The sequence below is a fragment of the Oncorhynchus clarkii genome, chromosome 6 (genome assembly GCF_045791955.1).
Source record: "Oncorhynchus clarkii lewisi isolate Uvic-CL-2024 chromosome 6, UVic_Ocla_1.0, whole genome shotgun sequence".
Taxonomy (NCBI): Eukaryota; Metazoa; Chordata; class Actinopteri; order Salmoniformes; family Salmonidae; genus Oncorhynchus; species Oncorhynchus clarkii.
Window position 1 is genome coordinate 32486592 of NC_092152.1, and position 14977 is coordinate 32501568.

Consider the following 14977-nt stretch of genomic DNA (forward strand, 5'->3'; position numbering starts at 1 on the left):
CATTGTCTAAGTCTTTGTCTGGCTTCTGGAAATAGTTTTTTTCAGGCTAGTAACAGCTAGACCTACATATAAGATGATCCACAATGACTTGAAATGCCTTACTGCATCTATACATTATCATTATTATTTTTAATAACTGGACACTGTTCCTCTCTCTCTCTCTCTCTCTCTCAAGTTAAGGGACTTTATTGGCATGGGAAACATATGTTTACATTGCCAAAGGAAGTGAAATAGATAATAAACAAAAGTTAAATAAACAATAAAAAAATAGCAGTAAACATTACAATTTCCAAAAGAATAAAGACATTTCAAATGTCATATTATGTACATAGTCAAATATTTTCTTAATTTTGGGTCAGTCACAGTGGTCAAGTATTCTGCCCCGTTTAGGGCCAAATAGCAATCTAGTTTGCTCTGTTTTTTTGTAAATTCTTTCCAATGTGTCAAGTAATTCTCTTTTTGTTTTCTCATGATTTGGTTGGGTCTAATTGTGTTGTTGTCCTGGGGCTCTGTGGGGTCTGTTTGTGTTTGTGAACAGAGCCCCAGGACCAACTTGCTTAGGGGGCTCTTCTCTAGGTAAATTTTTCGGATGATGGCTTTGTTATGGAACGTTTGGGAATTGCTTAATTTTAGGTGGTTGTAGAATTTAACTTCTCTTTTCTGGATTTTGATAATTATCGTCCTAATTCTATTCTGCATGCATTATTTGGTGTTTTACGTTGTACACAGAGGAGTCTCAATTTGGTGTTTGTCCTATTTGGTGAGTTATTGGTATGTCGAAATTTATGTTCCTTTTGATGGCATAGAAGGACTTTCTCGCCTTGTCTCTCAGATCGTTCACAGCTTGGTGGAAGTTACCTGATGTTAAGGCCGAGGTATGTGTAGTTTTTTGTGTGCTCTAGGGCAATGGTTCTCAATCCTGGTCCTGGGAACCCAAAGGGGGGCACATTTTAGTTTTTACCCTAGCACTACACACCTGATTCAAATCATCAAAGCCTTTCGATGAGTTGATCATTTGAATCAGCTGTGTAGTGCTAGGGCAAAAACTAAAATGTGCACCCCTTTGGGTTCCCAGGACCCGGATTGAGAACCAGTGCCCTAGGGCAACGTGTCTAGGTGGAATTTGTATTCTCTCTCTCTCGCTCTCTCTCTCCCCCGCGAAGCCCAAGGCTGACAGGGCGGGCGGGTCCTGCTCTCTCAGAGGCGGGTTTTCCGCAAAAGGGTTGGTTGATTTGCTATCGATCTGAGGAAGAGAGGAGAGGGGAGGATTCTTAGGTGAGGCCTGGAGAGAAAGAGAGAAAGAGAAAGAGAGAGGGAGAGGGGGCGAGAGAGAGAGAGAGAGAGAGGGGGCGAGAGAGAGAGAGAGAGAGAGAGAGAGAGAGAGAGCGGAGCCGAGATTTATTGCTACAACAAGACTAAACTCAACCAGGACGGAATAGCGCTGCTAGAGACAGGAAATCTGATGCAGGGAGCGAAGAAGGAGTGAAAGTGTTTGGTGGAAGGACTGCTATTTTTCAATCGCTACTGTTTTTCCCCTTTCCTCCTCCTCTCCTTTTCTTTCCATTCCTCCTCCCTGACCGATCGCATTCCGCGTAGAATCTGCACTTTAATGCCCCTGCGCACCCGAGGAGTGGAAGGAGAGAAGAGCAAGGAAGAAGAGAGCGAGGGAGAACAGAGCGAGGGAGAAGGAGAGCAGAGGCCTGACTTTAACGGAAACCCCGCCGCCGCACCTCACCCCTCTCCCCCGTGGCTGCCTGTCCCCTCTCCCCTCCTGGCCCTGCATGGACGGGGATGGGGAGAGCCGGATGTTGTTACCGCGGGGCTGAGCGCCTCGCATCCTCGCCTTCCCTGCGACCGCTGCTGCTGCTGATCGTCGCTCTCTGTTACGGGGCGCACAGAGGTAGGCTAACTAGATAACTTCAAATGCTGTTAATTTTCCTCAGTAGCCTCATCGGGACCTAGTTCCTTGTCCGCGGAAAACTTCAGATCGAGCGCTGTGATTGTGACTTAACAGTTAGAGGCTAATGGTGAGTTAATAACCAGTTAATAATGCCAAAACTAGGTATTTCGGATTGGCCTAGCATTTGGTTAAGATTAGTCTATAGTGCATTTTATAGGCCTGTGTGTTGTAGCCTATTGGAGTGTATTCGAACCTGAACCTCCCGTTGTGGTTGTGTTATTGTCTGATATTGCTTGTCTCTTTCTCTCTCCCGCGGACCGCGGTAGCGCAGCAGTCAGAAGGGAAAGTGTTTCCTCCCCCATCGCTCTCTTGTTTCTCCGGAGTTTCTCCAGTGGTGGCTCTGCCGTGGGTCGCTATGGCTGATAGAGAAAGGGAAGGGTGGCTCTGCCGTGGGTCGCTATGGCTGATAGAGAAAGGGAAGGGTGGCTCTGCCGTGGGTCGCTATGGCTGATAGAGAAAGGGAAGGGTGGCTCTGCCGTGGGTCGCTATGGCTGATAGAGAAAGGGAAGGGTGGCTCTGCCATGGGTCGCTATGGCTGATAGAGAAAGGGAAGGGTGGCTTTGCCGTGGGTCGCTATGGCTGACAGAGAAAGGGAAGGGTGGCTCTGCCGTGGGTCGCTATGGCTGATAGAGAAAGGGAAGGGTGGCTCTGCCGTGGGTCGCTATGGCTGACAGAGAAAGGGAAGGGTGGCTCTGCCGTGGGTCGCTATGGCTGATAGAGAAAGGGAAGTGTGGCTCTGCTGATGTCTTGGTGTCAGGTCCTTTACATCCAGCCAGACTAACAAAGGCTTGTTGACACAGTTTTAAAATAGTGTAGGCTTATAATAATAATGGGAATGTAAATTATAATTCGGTATAATTATGTCACAAATGTATACATTTTAGCCTACTTTTACTTTTAATACACAAAAGAATATGAGTTCAATGTAATAGGACCAAATGGAGACAATGGAATAGAATGAAAGGTAATAAACCAGAAAAGAACAGAACCATATGGAAACAGTGTCATCAATAATCTGTTCTTAATTAAATTCATATGTATCAATAAAGGTTAAATAGAAAACAAAACAGAATAGAATAGAACCATATAATCTGGAATATATTAGAAGGGAATCAAATCATACAGAAACTCTAGGATTGGTAAATAGAATAGGCTAGAATACCAGAGGGTGGTAGTAGGCTACTTGGCTGAAGTCATCCTATAGAGGCTGGGTTTGCCCTTGTGACCCAGAGCTAGCTGACTGCTGTGCCTACACAGAGAGGCCTGTTCTGGACTGGCACTGTGACAGCCCACCACCCCTCTCTGGATGTCCCCCAGCCATAACCCAGACCCCAGGCCCTGTCATCCAGCCCGCGCTCATTGACTCTTGCGTGTATTTGTGTGTGTGTGTGCGCAGCAGTCACACCTCTGGTAATTCATTTAACACAGTCCCAGGCAGCTGGACATGACACTGTCTGTGCACAGTTCTGGTCAGTAGGGGGATGGGGACGGTTTGAGAAGCATGAAAAGCATGTTGACGCTCCCTGCCAATAAGAATTTACATTTGAAATCAGTTACATTTCAAATGATCTATTTAGAAGTTGATCCTATTTCACTTTTCTAAGTTAGTTCAGGACGCCATATAACACATTTTACATTATAATTACATTTAATTGATTGACACTTTTCATTTATCAGCATGTCCCGTCTCATTGTGAATGTCAGATGTTGCAACGAGGAGATATACACAACACACTATTTAGATGACTTGGTGTGTGTGTGTGTGTGTGGCTAGCTAGTAACAAGACTTGGTCTGTGTTATTGTGTTGAGGGTGTGGTGTGTGTAGCTAGCTGGTCTGTGTGTTATTGTGTTGAGGGTGTGGTGTGTGTAGCTAGCTGGTCTGTGTGTTATTGTGTTGAGGGTGTGGTGTGTGTAGCTAGCTGGTCTGTGTGTTATTGTGTTGAGGGTGTGGTGTGTGTAGCTAGCTGGTCTGTGTGTTATTGTGTTGAGGGTGTGGTGTGTGTAGCTAGCTGGTCTGTGTGTTATTGTGTTGAGGGTGTGGTGTGTGTAGCTAGCTGGTCTGTGTGTTATTGTGTTGAGGGTGTGGTGTGTGTAGCTAGCTGGTCTGTGTGCTATTGTGTTGAGGGTGTGGTGTGTGTAGCTAGCTGGTCTGTGTGTTATTGTGTTGAGGGTGTGGTGTGTGTAGCTAGCTGGTCTGTGTGTTATTGTGTTGAGGGTGTGGTGTGTGTAGCTAGCTGGTCTGTGTGTTATTGTGTTGAGGGTGTGGTGTGTGTAGCTAGCTGGTCTGTGTGCTATTGTGTTGAGGGTGTGGTGTGTGTAGCTAGCTGGTCTGTGTGTTATTGTGTTGAGGGTGTGGTGTGTGTAGCTAGCTGGTCTGTGTGTTATTGTGTTGAGGGTGTGGTGTGTGTAGCTAGCTGGTCTGTGTGTTATTGTGTTGAGGGTGTGGTGTGTGTAGCTAGCTGGTCTGTGTGCTATTGTGTTGAGGGTGTGGTGTGTGTAGCTAGCTGGTCTGTGTGTTATTGTGTTGAGGGTGTGGTGTGTGTAGCTAGCTGGTCTGTGTGTTATTGTGTTGAGGGTGTGGTGTGTGTAGCTAGCTGGTCTGTGTGTTATTGTGTTGAGGGTGTGGTGTGTGTAGCTAGCTGGTCTGTGTGTTATTGTGTTGAGGGTGTGGTGTGTGTAGCTAGCTGGTCTGTGTGTTATTGTGTTGAGGGTGTGGTGTGTGTAGCTAGCTGGTCTGTGTGTAATTGTGTTGAGGGTGTGGTGTGTGTAGCTAGCTGGTCTGTGTGCTATTGTGTTGAGGGTGTGGTGTGTGTAGCTAGCTGGTCTGTGTGTTATTGTGTTGAGGGTGTGGTGTGTGTAGCTAGCTGGTCTGTGTGTTATTGTGTTGAGGGTGTGGTGTGTGTAGCTAGCTGGTCTGTGTGTTATTGTGTTGAGGGTGTGGTGTGTGTAGCTAGCTGGTCTGTGTGTTATTGTGTTGAGGGTGTGGTGTGTGTAGCTAGCTGGTCTGTGTGTTATTGTGTTGAGGGTGTGGTGTGTGTAGCTAGCTGGTCTGTGTGTTATTGTGTTGAGGGTGTGGTGTGTGTAGCTAGCTGGTCTGTGTGTTATTGTGTTGAGGGTGTGGTGTGTGTAGCTAGCTGGTCTGTGTGTTATTGTGTTGAGGGTGTGGTGTGTGTAGCTAGCTGGTCTGTGTGTAATTGTGTTGAGGGTGTGGTGTGTGTAGCTAGCTGGTAACAAGGCTCCACAGCTGTCTTCTCATAGTGCTCATCACCACCGGACGCATCAGACCAGCTGGGGAGTCATCAGCTATCACTCCTGATATTATATTGCAGTGTCATTACCGCCAGCCATCCCCACAATTTACCGTTATTCAGCCCTGTGTGTGTGTGTGTGTGTGTGTGTGTGTGTGTGTGTGTGTGTGTGTGTGTGTGTGTGTGTGTGTGTGTGTGTGTGTGTGTGTGTGGACTTAAACAGAAGTGAGTGTTGTCTGAAGCGGAGGCCAGAGCAGCTGTGTATTGTCCCACAGTTAGTCACAGTTATCAGTACGTTCATACTAGACTCACTGCACAAAGACCAGTGTGATCAGAAAGACCTGGAGACGCACGTGTTTGCTGTGGAGTTTTACTCTCAAGATTCAGCCTGAGAATGAGAATGTGTGTAGTCGTTCACTCATTGTATCTGTGAGTAACTCTCTGTGTGAGTGAGTGAGTGAGTGAGTGAGTGAGTGAGTGAGTGAGTGAGTGAGTGAGTGAGTGAGTGAGTGAGTGAGTGAGAGAGAGAGAGAGAGAGAGCGCAGTGGGCTCTGGATCCTTGGTGTTTAAGTAAATACAACACTGATCAAAGAAAAACGTTTACTTTAAAACTGGAAATCAACCAATCCTCCATTGGTAACACAATGGAAAGGCCAAGTGCTTTATTATCTAAATGTTGGAAGTGTGTGGGCGACGAAGAGAGACGACATGGTGCATGTGACCATGAGGCAGAGAATGGTGTGGGTGCTGGAGATGGGGGTATGAGCAGGTGGGTCTGGGCATGGTCATGTCCTTAATGTTTGTTTGTGTTTGTATGCTGTCATTTGTATGTGTATGTTTTGTATTGTTTGAAAAAAGATATACAACACGGATCAGTGGCTGGGAGGAGAAGTGACTCCTGGACAGGGAGAGGGGTGGGCTATGTCTGGCCTCTGCCCACACACGGCTGAGTGAGACTGAGTCGGGATCTCTCACCAGGAGTCCAGTTTGAATGTGTCATTCTGTAAACACTGGGATGTAGAAAACTCATTTGTCCATTAAGGGAAGCCTGTAAGGGTCAGACGATAATGTTAGCATTGTGTGGATGTGTGTGTCTGTGTGTGTGTGTGTGTGTGGCATCCAGTTGTTATTTGATTTCCTTATTTCAGTAAAAATCTGTTTGATATGGGGAAAGTGGAGATTGATCGACACAGAGATACCAACTGTACGTAGACACACTCCACCTGGAGAACTAATTGAATCATCAGTTATACTGTAAAAATAGAGTTGGATTCATGATGAGGATTTGGATTAGTTCTAAGGCTCTGGGTCTAGGCTTTCAGAGGTGTGTGTGTTTGTGGCTGTGTGTTAGCTGAGGAGTAGTGTCAGTATTTAACACACTGGAGGGACATTCTAACCCAGAGTGTGAGTGGAGTGATATATTGTGTACCCTCCCTCTAATACCCATCACAATACTGCCCCCACCTGGTATGATCAGGTACTGACACACACAGTGAGAGAGGGTTGGCTTTCTGCAAACATTCCTCTTCTCCTTTCTTATCCCTTTATCATATGGTTCAGTGCATTCACACCAAGAAAACTATGGACGTGTTTGCTTTATCTCTGTATACACCAGGGGAACTAGGCCTATTGTTAGCATTAGTTCTATGTATGAATAGACCTATGCTGCGTGTGTATTCATGTGGCTGTGTGTGTGTGTTCATGTGGCCGTGTTTGTGCTGGTGTCTGTTAGTAAATCATGCCATAATCAGATGAGCTTTGACAGTGCGTGTTGTTGGCAGTGGAAGCAGAGCCAGGATCCTTTCAGAGATAGTTATTAGTGTGTGTGTGTGTGTGTGTGTGTGTGTGTGTGTGTGTGTGTGTGTGTGTGTGTGTGTGTGTGTGTGTGTGTGTGTGTGTGTTTGTTTCTGCTTTAGAGAGCCTCTGGTCTAATCTAATAGGAGCTCACTGTGGCTGATACATTAGGCCTGGCCTCTCCTCCTCTTCTCTCTCTCTCTCTCTCTCTTCTCTCCTCCTCTTCTCTCCTCCTCTCTTCCCCTTCTCTCCTCCTCTTCTCTCTCACTCCTCCTCTCCTCCTCTTCGCTCCTCCTCCTCTTCTCTCCTCCTCTTCTCTCTTCCTCTTCTCTCCTCTTCTTCTCTCTCTTTCTCTCCTCCTCTTCTCTCTCTCATCCTCTCCTCTTCGCTCCTCCTCTTCTCTCTCCTCTCCTTCTCTCCTCCAGTTCTCTCTTCTTCTCCTCCTCTTCTCTCTCTCTTCTCTCGGTCAGGCTGACACTGAGACCTCTGAAGAACTTCTAGATCTTTCCTCTTTTATAGCTCAGACACACCAGGACAACGGTTCAAAGCAGTGGGTGGCTGTCGTATCACCCCTGACCAAGATATCAAACTTCTTTCAACAACAACAAACGATGAGACCATACCATGAACACGGGGCCATGATAGTCTGGAGAAGGACAAGCTTCATCAGACAGCATAGAGGATCTAACAGTGTGGATGTGTGTGATCTGTTATTCTTCCACTCTGTGTCTCAGCCTTATCTCTGACTCTGTGGGAATGTCTGCAAGTCTCTATTTGAGTCTCTCAGCACTGCTCTTTGTTCTGGTTTCTAAAAGTCATAAAGCAGTGTTACTGTACACACACACACGCACACGCACACACGCGCACGCACACACACACACACACACACACGCCAGCCTGTTCTTTCTCAGCTTTACTGGTTTAATATAAACAGGCCAGTAGCGTTGTGTTAATTTGGGCCATAGAGATCAAAGCTCCTAACCGACCTGACTGTGTGTGTGTGTGTGTGTGTGTGTGTGTGTGTGTGTGTGTGTGTGTGTGTGTGTGTGTGTGTGTGTGTGTGTGTGTGTGTGTGTGTGTGTGTGTGTGTAAATGAATGCGAGAGCTTTCCTAAAGATGTATGTCATGCCAAAGCCAAAACCCCATGACTATGAGTTTCTATGACAGCCTTGGTCTGGCACACATACCATCTGCACCACGTGTTCTCTATCGGTCTTTGGTACCATGAAGGAACATTGATGTTCTGCATGTATGCCGGCCCGCCAGGGCCACTGGTACTGTATTAGTGCTGTAATAATAGAACTGTAATACTATTGTAGTTGTACCATAGTACTGACTGTTAGTATGTGTGTGTTTCACCAGGTCATTGCCAGGTGGCCACCCCTCAGTGTCGTATCCAGAAGTGCACCACAGACTTTGTGTCCCTGACGTCTCACCTGACCCCAGCGCTGGATAGCTTTGCCGTAGAGTTCTGTAAGGCTCTGAGGTCCTACAGCGCCTGCACCCAGAGGACAGCCAAGTCCTGCAGGGGCAACCTGGTCTTCCACTCTGCCGTCCTGGGCATCTCAGACCTCATGACCCAGAGAAACTGCTCCCGTGACGGGCCCACCTCCTCCACACAACCCGAGATACAATCAGAGCCCTGCAACTACCACAGCCGCACCCAGCACACTCACCCACACCCTCACTCTCACACGCACACTCCCACGCGGCCGGGTTACCTGTTCTGCGGGCTGTTTGGGGATCCCCATCTGCGGACGTTTAAGGACAGCTTCCAGACCTGCAAGGTGGAAGGGGCGTGGCCGCTGATTGATAACGACTTCTTGTCTGTGCAGGTGACCAACGTTCCTGTGGTAACGGGATCCAGCGCCACAGCGACCAATAAGGTGAGGGGAAATCCGTACGGTATATTACTGTGTATTGAAATGAAAGCCTCGGCACTTAACTAGTTAAAAAAAGAAAGAATAATAACTCCTTCCTACATGGTTCAGAACAGGTGCAAGTCCACAAAGTAGAAAGTTATACACTAATAAATACAGGAAGACTGTTTTGTTTCAATATAAAACAAAAACCTTTATTTGGAGCATGTTCCATCTTGTAGGGAATTAGTATATTGAGAAGAGAACAGGCCCCAGTATAGAGCCCTGAGGTACTCCCTCGATAAGACGTCTGATAAATGGAGGTTCTTACCCAGCTCTCCACTGAAGCAGCAGTGTTGTAAAGATGCAGTAAACAGTACATTCTGGGATGGGAGAAAAGAGGTTGAGAGTGACGTACAGAATAAATAAGCCATCTAGTATGAAGAGCTTTGCAGCTGCAGCCTGGCCCAGATAGGTTTTTATAGCAACCCCCTTCTCTCTCTGGTGTGTGTGTGTCTATAGTCACCTCTGAGCTGCTGTGTCTCAGAGAAAGAGCTCTTTTCGTCGAGAACACACACACACACACACACACAGGTGCGAGGAGAGCAGAGTGAACAGTTGAGTCTTGTGACTAACACTTGTGACTAACGTGGTGTTGGAATCCTAACTTAGTTAATGGCTGCTTATAGCATGACCCCTAATACCCTGAAATGAGCGGCGCGTGAAAGGAACCACTATGTGTGTGTCAGCAGAGGGCCCGAGACCTTTCACACACATATGGCTTTAAGCAGGTTACGGTCGAGAACGAGGAGCGCCATACCATAAAAAGACAAAAAACGCACACACACATGGACACACAACACAGACACAGACACACAACACAGACACAGACACACAACACAGACACAGACACACAACACAGACACAGACACAGACACACACACATGGACAGACACAGACACAGACACACAACACAGACACACAACACAGACACACAACACAGACACATACACAGACACAGACACACAACACAGACACAGACACACAACACAGACACAAACACAGACACACAACACAGACACAGACACACAACACAGACACAGACACAGACACACAACACAGACACAGACACACAACACAGACACAGACACAGACACACAACACAGACACAGACACAGACACAGACACAGACACACAACACAGACACAGACACACAACACAGACACATACACAGACACAGACACACAACACAGACACAAACACAGACACACAACACAGACACAGACACACAACACAGACACAGACACAGACACACAACACAGACACAGACACACAACACAGACACAGACACAGACACACAACACAGACACAGACACACAACACAGACACAGACACAGACACACAACACAGACACAGACACACAACACAGACACACAACACAGACACAGACACAGACACACAACACAGACACACAACACAGACACAGACACACAACACAGACACAGACACAGACACACAACACAGACACACAACACAGACACAGACACACAACACAGACACAGACACACAACACAGACACAGACACAGGCTGAGAAGGTCTTTAGACGTCACTAAGTCAGTTCTGTGGTGGCCAAGCGGCCATGTTGCCCCCCACACAGGGGATAGTTGTACGACTGGTGCTCTGACCCTGTGTCAGGGGTGGGGCTCGCTATTCGTTCTAATTATTAGCACACACACACACCCGTGACTGCGCCTGCAGCTCCTGGCCTAATGGCTGCTCAGGCCTCATCCCTCATCGCTGACAACTGGACAAAGCAGTCATTCATGCTATCACTAATGCTAACCCTAAGACTGTGTGGCTATGGCCACAGCCTTGCAGATACAGTTGGAGGACCCGGCTAAGGCTAACACCATGCCACTGCTAGCCGTTAGCCTGGGTGTGTTTGCTTAGCTGTGCCTGCTAATCACGGCTTGTTAAAAAGTAATTGGGTCATTGCTAAAATGGATTCTGTGGCGAGTTAATGGCATGGGTGTTTGTGTGTGTGTGTAGGTGTGTGTCTGTGTGTAGGTGTGTGTGTATTTGTGTAAGACAGAGTTGGGCTGAGCCCTCTGACAAATATGATTTCAGCTCGTTTTCAGGGCACATGGGTGTGTGTGTGTGTGTTTGTGTGTGTGTCTGTGTGTGTGTCTGTGTAACCAATAAATAACACAGTAAAAGCCATTTATAGTTTATATTGTAGTGTTGTATATTAGTTGTCAGTGTGCAGTCAGTGTACTCTTTGCTGAAAAGAATTGGGGTTTGAACAAAACAAGTGAAGGTCAATATCCTTGCCATGTTTGTAATGTAAGATATTATAAAGTGTCTGGAAAAGCTGTTTTTAACCTGTTTTTAACCTGTTTTACACAAAGATCAAAGTTATTGTGTGCCTGGTCATACAATGACCTTTTTGTGTGCCCATAGATCACCATCATATTCAAACCCTTTGAGGAGTGTACAGACCAGCGTGTTTACCAGGCAGTAACAGATGACCTGCCCGCTGCCTTCGTAGACGGTACCGTGAGCAGCGGAGCCCCCAACCACAACGTTAACGGGAATAACGGTGACTCTACCGGTAAGGTACGGGCGCTGTGGATCTCGGAGCGTAGCCCCGGTCACCACGTGGAGCTGCACGCCGGCTACATCGGCGTGACGGTTATCGTACGACAGCTGGGGCGCTACCTGACCCTGGCGGTGCGCATCCCGGAGGAGATGGCCCATGCCTACGACGCTACGCAGGACCTGCAGCTCTGCCTCAATGGATGTCCCACCTCGGAACGCATCGACCGGGGAGGTCACCTGCCACTGCCTCTCCCTCTACCCCCTCCAGCCCTGGGCTTACATCTCCAGCAGCCACACGGCCAGGGCAAGGGCCAGCCCTCCCACACGGCTCCCTACAGCGCCCCCCAGTGGTTCAGTGTGGAGGGTGCACGGGCACGCTGCAGGGAGCAGCTGGAGTTACAGGATATTTATTTCCACTCATGTGTGTTTGACCTCATGACCACCGGGGACGCTAACTTCACGGCAGCAGCGTTCAGCGCTCTGAAGGACATGGAGAGTCTCCACCCCCACCGGGAACGCTGGAGGATCTTCCCGCAAAGCTCCGCCGACACCTCCCAGCCTATCACATGGCTCCTACTGCTCACTCTCTTTGCGCTCGGCTCTGCACTGGTATAGCGGTTGTGTGTGTGTGTGTGTGTGTGTGTGTGTGTGTGTGTGTGTGTGTGTGTGTGTGTGTGTGTCTGTGTGTCTGTGTGTGTGTGGTGTGTGTGTGTGTGTGTGTTCATATAGAGCCCCTAGCTGAGCTGTAGGATAAAGTTCCCTCTATGCAGATCTAAGGTCAGTTTTGTGTTTTCCCCTAATGGTTATGATTGAGGAGGGTAAACTAAGCTGATCCTGGATCTGTGTCTAAGAGAAACTTCTAACCAGAGCCCCTCTGGAGATTTCACTTTTTCTTCTTCTTGGTGAAAAGAGAATAGTTGACTGAACACCCTAAGGCATATTACTGCCATAAAGGAGTCCACAGCTGGCATCTGAACAGATTCCACGACACTCCTGTGTTCTTCCCATCTCTGCTGTGTGGGACCTAGAAGGCTTCCTGGAGATGATGACCTGTCTATATGTGAGGATTACCAACCAACACTCCAACCTGTGTGTGTATATTGTAGAAACACACTCCAGACTGTAAATAGTGTGTGTGACGTATCCTGGAACGCTGGATGGCGTTGTTTTGGTTTTTATTTTTGCGTGATTTTGTTGTGATAGTTTTTTTTATACCTCATAGACAGAGGACGTTGTTTTAAGAGAAGCACTTTATTTAGATGTTTTGCTAAATCCACACCAGTGTTCCCCCTCTCCCCTTTCAACCCCACCCCCCCACTCTCTTCCCCTTCCAACCCACCCCCCCACTCTCTTCCCCTTTCAACCCCACCCCCCCACTCTCTTCCCCTTTCAACCCACCCCCCACTCTCTTCCCCTTCCACCCCACCCCCCACTCTCTTCCCCATCCACCCCCCCCCACTCTCTTCTCCATCCACCCCACCCCCCCACTCTCTTCCCATTCCACCCCCCCACTCTCTTCCCCATCCACCCCACCCCCCACTCTCTTCCCCATCCACCCCACCCCCCCACTCTCTTCCCAATCCACCCCACCCCCCCACTCTCTTCCCCATCCACCCCCCACTCTCTTCCCCATCCACCTCACCCCCCACTCTCTTCCCATTCCACCCCACCCCCCCACTCTTTTCCCCTTTCAACCCCACCCCCCCACTCTCTTCCCCCTCACCATTTCCCCCTCCCCAACCCCTCAAACTCTCCCCCTACATGGCCCTTCTTTAGAGTCTAAGGTGCCATATCAATGACCCCCTCTCTCCACTGCCCCCTACCCTCCTCCAACAGCCCAAGCTGTGGATTTCATCTGCAGTTTTGTCACTCACAGTGCAAATCTCAAATGACACCTGATTCCCTGCAGTATGCTACTTTTCACCATAGGGAGATAGGGCATGTAGTGAACTAAACAGTGAACTATATAGGAGATAGGGAGCCATTTGAGACAGTTAACCAGCTCACTAACACAGTGAGGTGGAACCTCTGTTTTAAAGCAGAGATTCCAAAGGCAGTTGAGTTGATTTAGCCTCTGTTCTATAATAACTTTATGTGAGCTATTTTCTGTTGAATGTATTCTGTATGGTACCATAGCAGCTGTTCAGAACAGTTTCAGACCCACCATTACCGTTCAATGTTTGATTATCATTTACAGTATATCTGCAAATACTGTGTGCGTGTGTGTGTGTGTGTGTGTGTGTGTGTGTGTGTGTGTGTGTGTGTGTGTGTGTGTGTGTGCGCGTGCGTGTGTGTGTGTGCAAGTTAGCGTGTTTTACCTGGCTTATTGTCTAAGGACTGAAGAGACAGTCCTCTTTTTATGAACGTATTCACTGTTCACTGCTCGTTCACACTGCTGTATTGACTATGACCTGCTCTTACTGAGTTTTCTTACTGGCGCTACATTTCAGCTGGTGGTAACAGTTCAATCCATTTACCAAACAGCTTTGACTATCAGCTTTTCTATGTTGTGTGTTTCTCTATGAGTGTTCAGTTTGCTTGCTGTTGCAACCAAAGACAACCACATACGGTGATTCAACATCGAAGATCGCCTGTTTTCATATACGAACATGATGACCACACACCCCCATCCGAACCCAAACCGTAACCTCTCTACCCCCTAACCCCCTTCCTCCCTACCCACCTCTAACTCTTAGTAAACTTGCTACTGTAGATGGACTCTGTTTTGCTACTCCTGCCCGAGCTGACGGGCTGCTCCCGGATTGGGATACACGGACTAGGCTTTAATAAACTGTAGACCAGGGTTGCACAACTCCAGTCCTGGAGGGAAGTAGTATACGCAGGTTTTAGTTCCAGCCCAGCACTAACACACCTGATTCAGCTAATCAAGATCTCGATGATTGGTTGATTAGTTGAACCAGGCAAGTTATTGCTGGGGTGGAACAGAAGCCTGCATATACTGCAGACCTACATAACTACCTGCTATAGGCAGGGCACTGGGACTTCCACAGGCCGAGACGAAGTCACACGCGCTGATGGTATATATATGCCCTCATATTAAATGACAAAGCAGTGTCTGGTGGGAAATGTATGCTCAGTCTGCCTCTGGCATTGTGAACTCTTAACTTGTGTGTGAGTGTCCGTGTGGTGAAGAGTGACTGCTCAATGTTGAAATACGTAACTTATGTATAAACGTAGTGTCTGTTAGAGGAAGGTACGCTCCATATTCTGGCTGTTTCAGATGTGATTGTACTGCCACCTAGTGGCGCTCCATTGCTATGTCAGTGTTTTACTCTTATGGAGGCACTAATGAAAACTTGGGGAAAAAATGTACATTTGTGCAAGTGTTTTATTTAAAAAACAATAAATGAAAAACGGACCCAATGTGTCTTTTTCTGATGTATTTTGTCTTTGATTTGCTTTGTGTCGTTGTTTACAAGAAATACTTCTACAGACCAAATAATATTGTTCTACAACTGATTTGCATTTGATTGACAAATCTTACGTTATCTCACA

The 14977-nt window shown here is 47.6% G+C and overlaps 1 protein-coding gene across 1 annotated transcript; it reads left to right on the forward strand.

The window, feature by feature from the left end:
- The first annotated feature begins 1308 nt into the window (after positions 1-1308).
- Positions 1309-14845, forward strand: LOC139411003 (repulsive guidance molecule B-like). The gene is made up of 3 exons (XM_071156770.1): positions 1309-1900; positions 8366-8889; positions 11324-14845. The coding sequence occupies exons 1-3, from the start codon at positions 1792-1794 to the stop codon at positions 12074-12076; spliced, it is 1386 nt and encodes a 461-aa protein (XP_071012871.1). The 5' UTR covers positions 1309-1791; the 3' UTR covers positions 12077-14845.
- Positions 14846-14977: the final 132 nt, after the last annotated feature.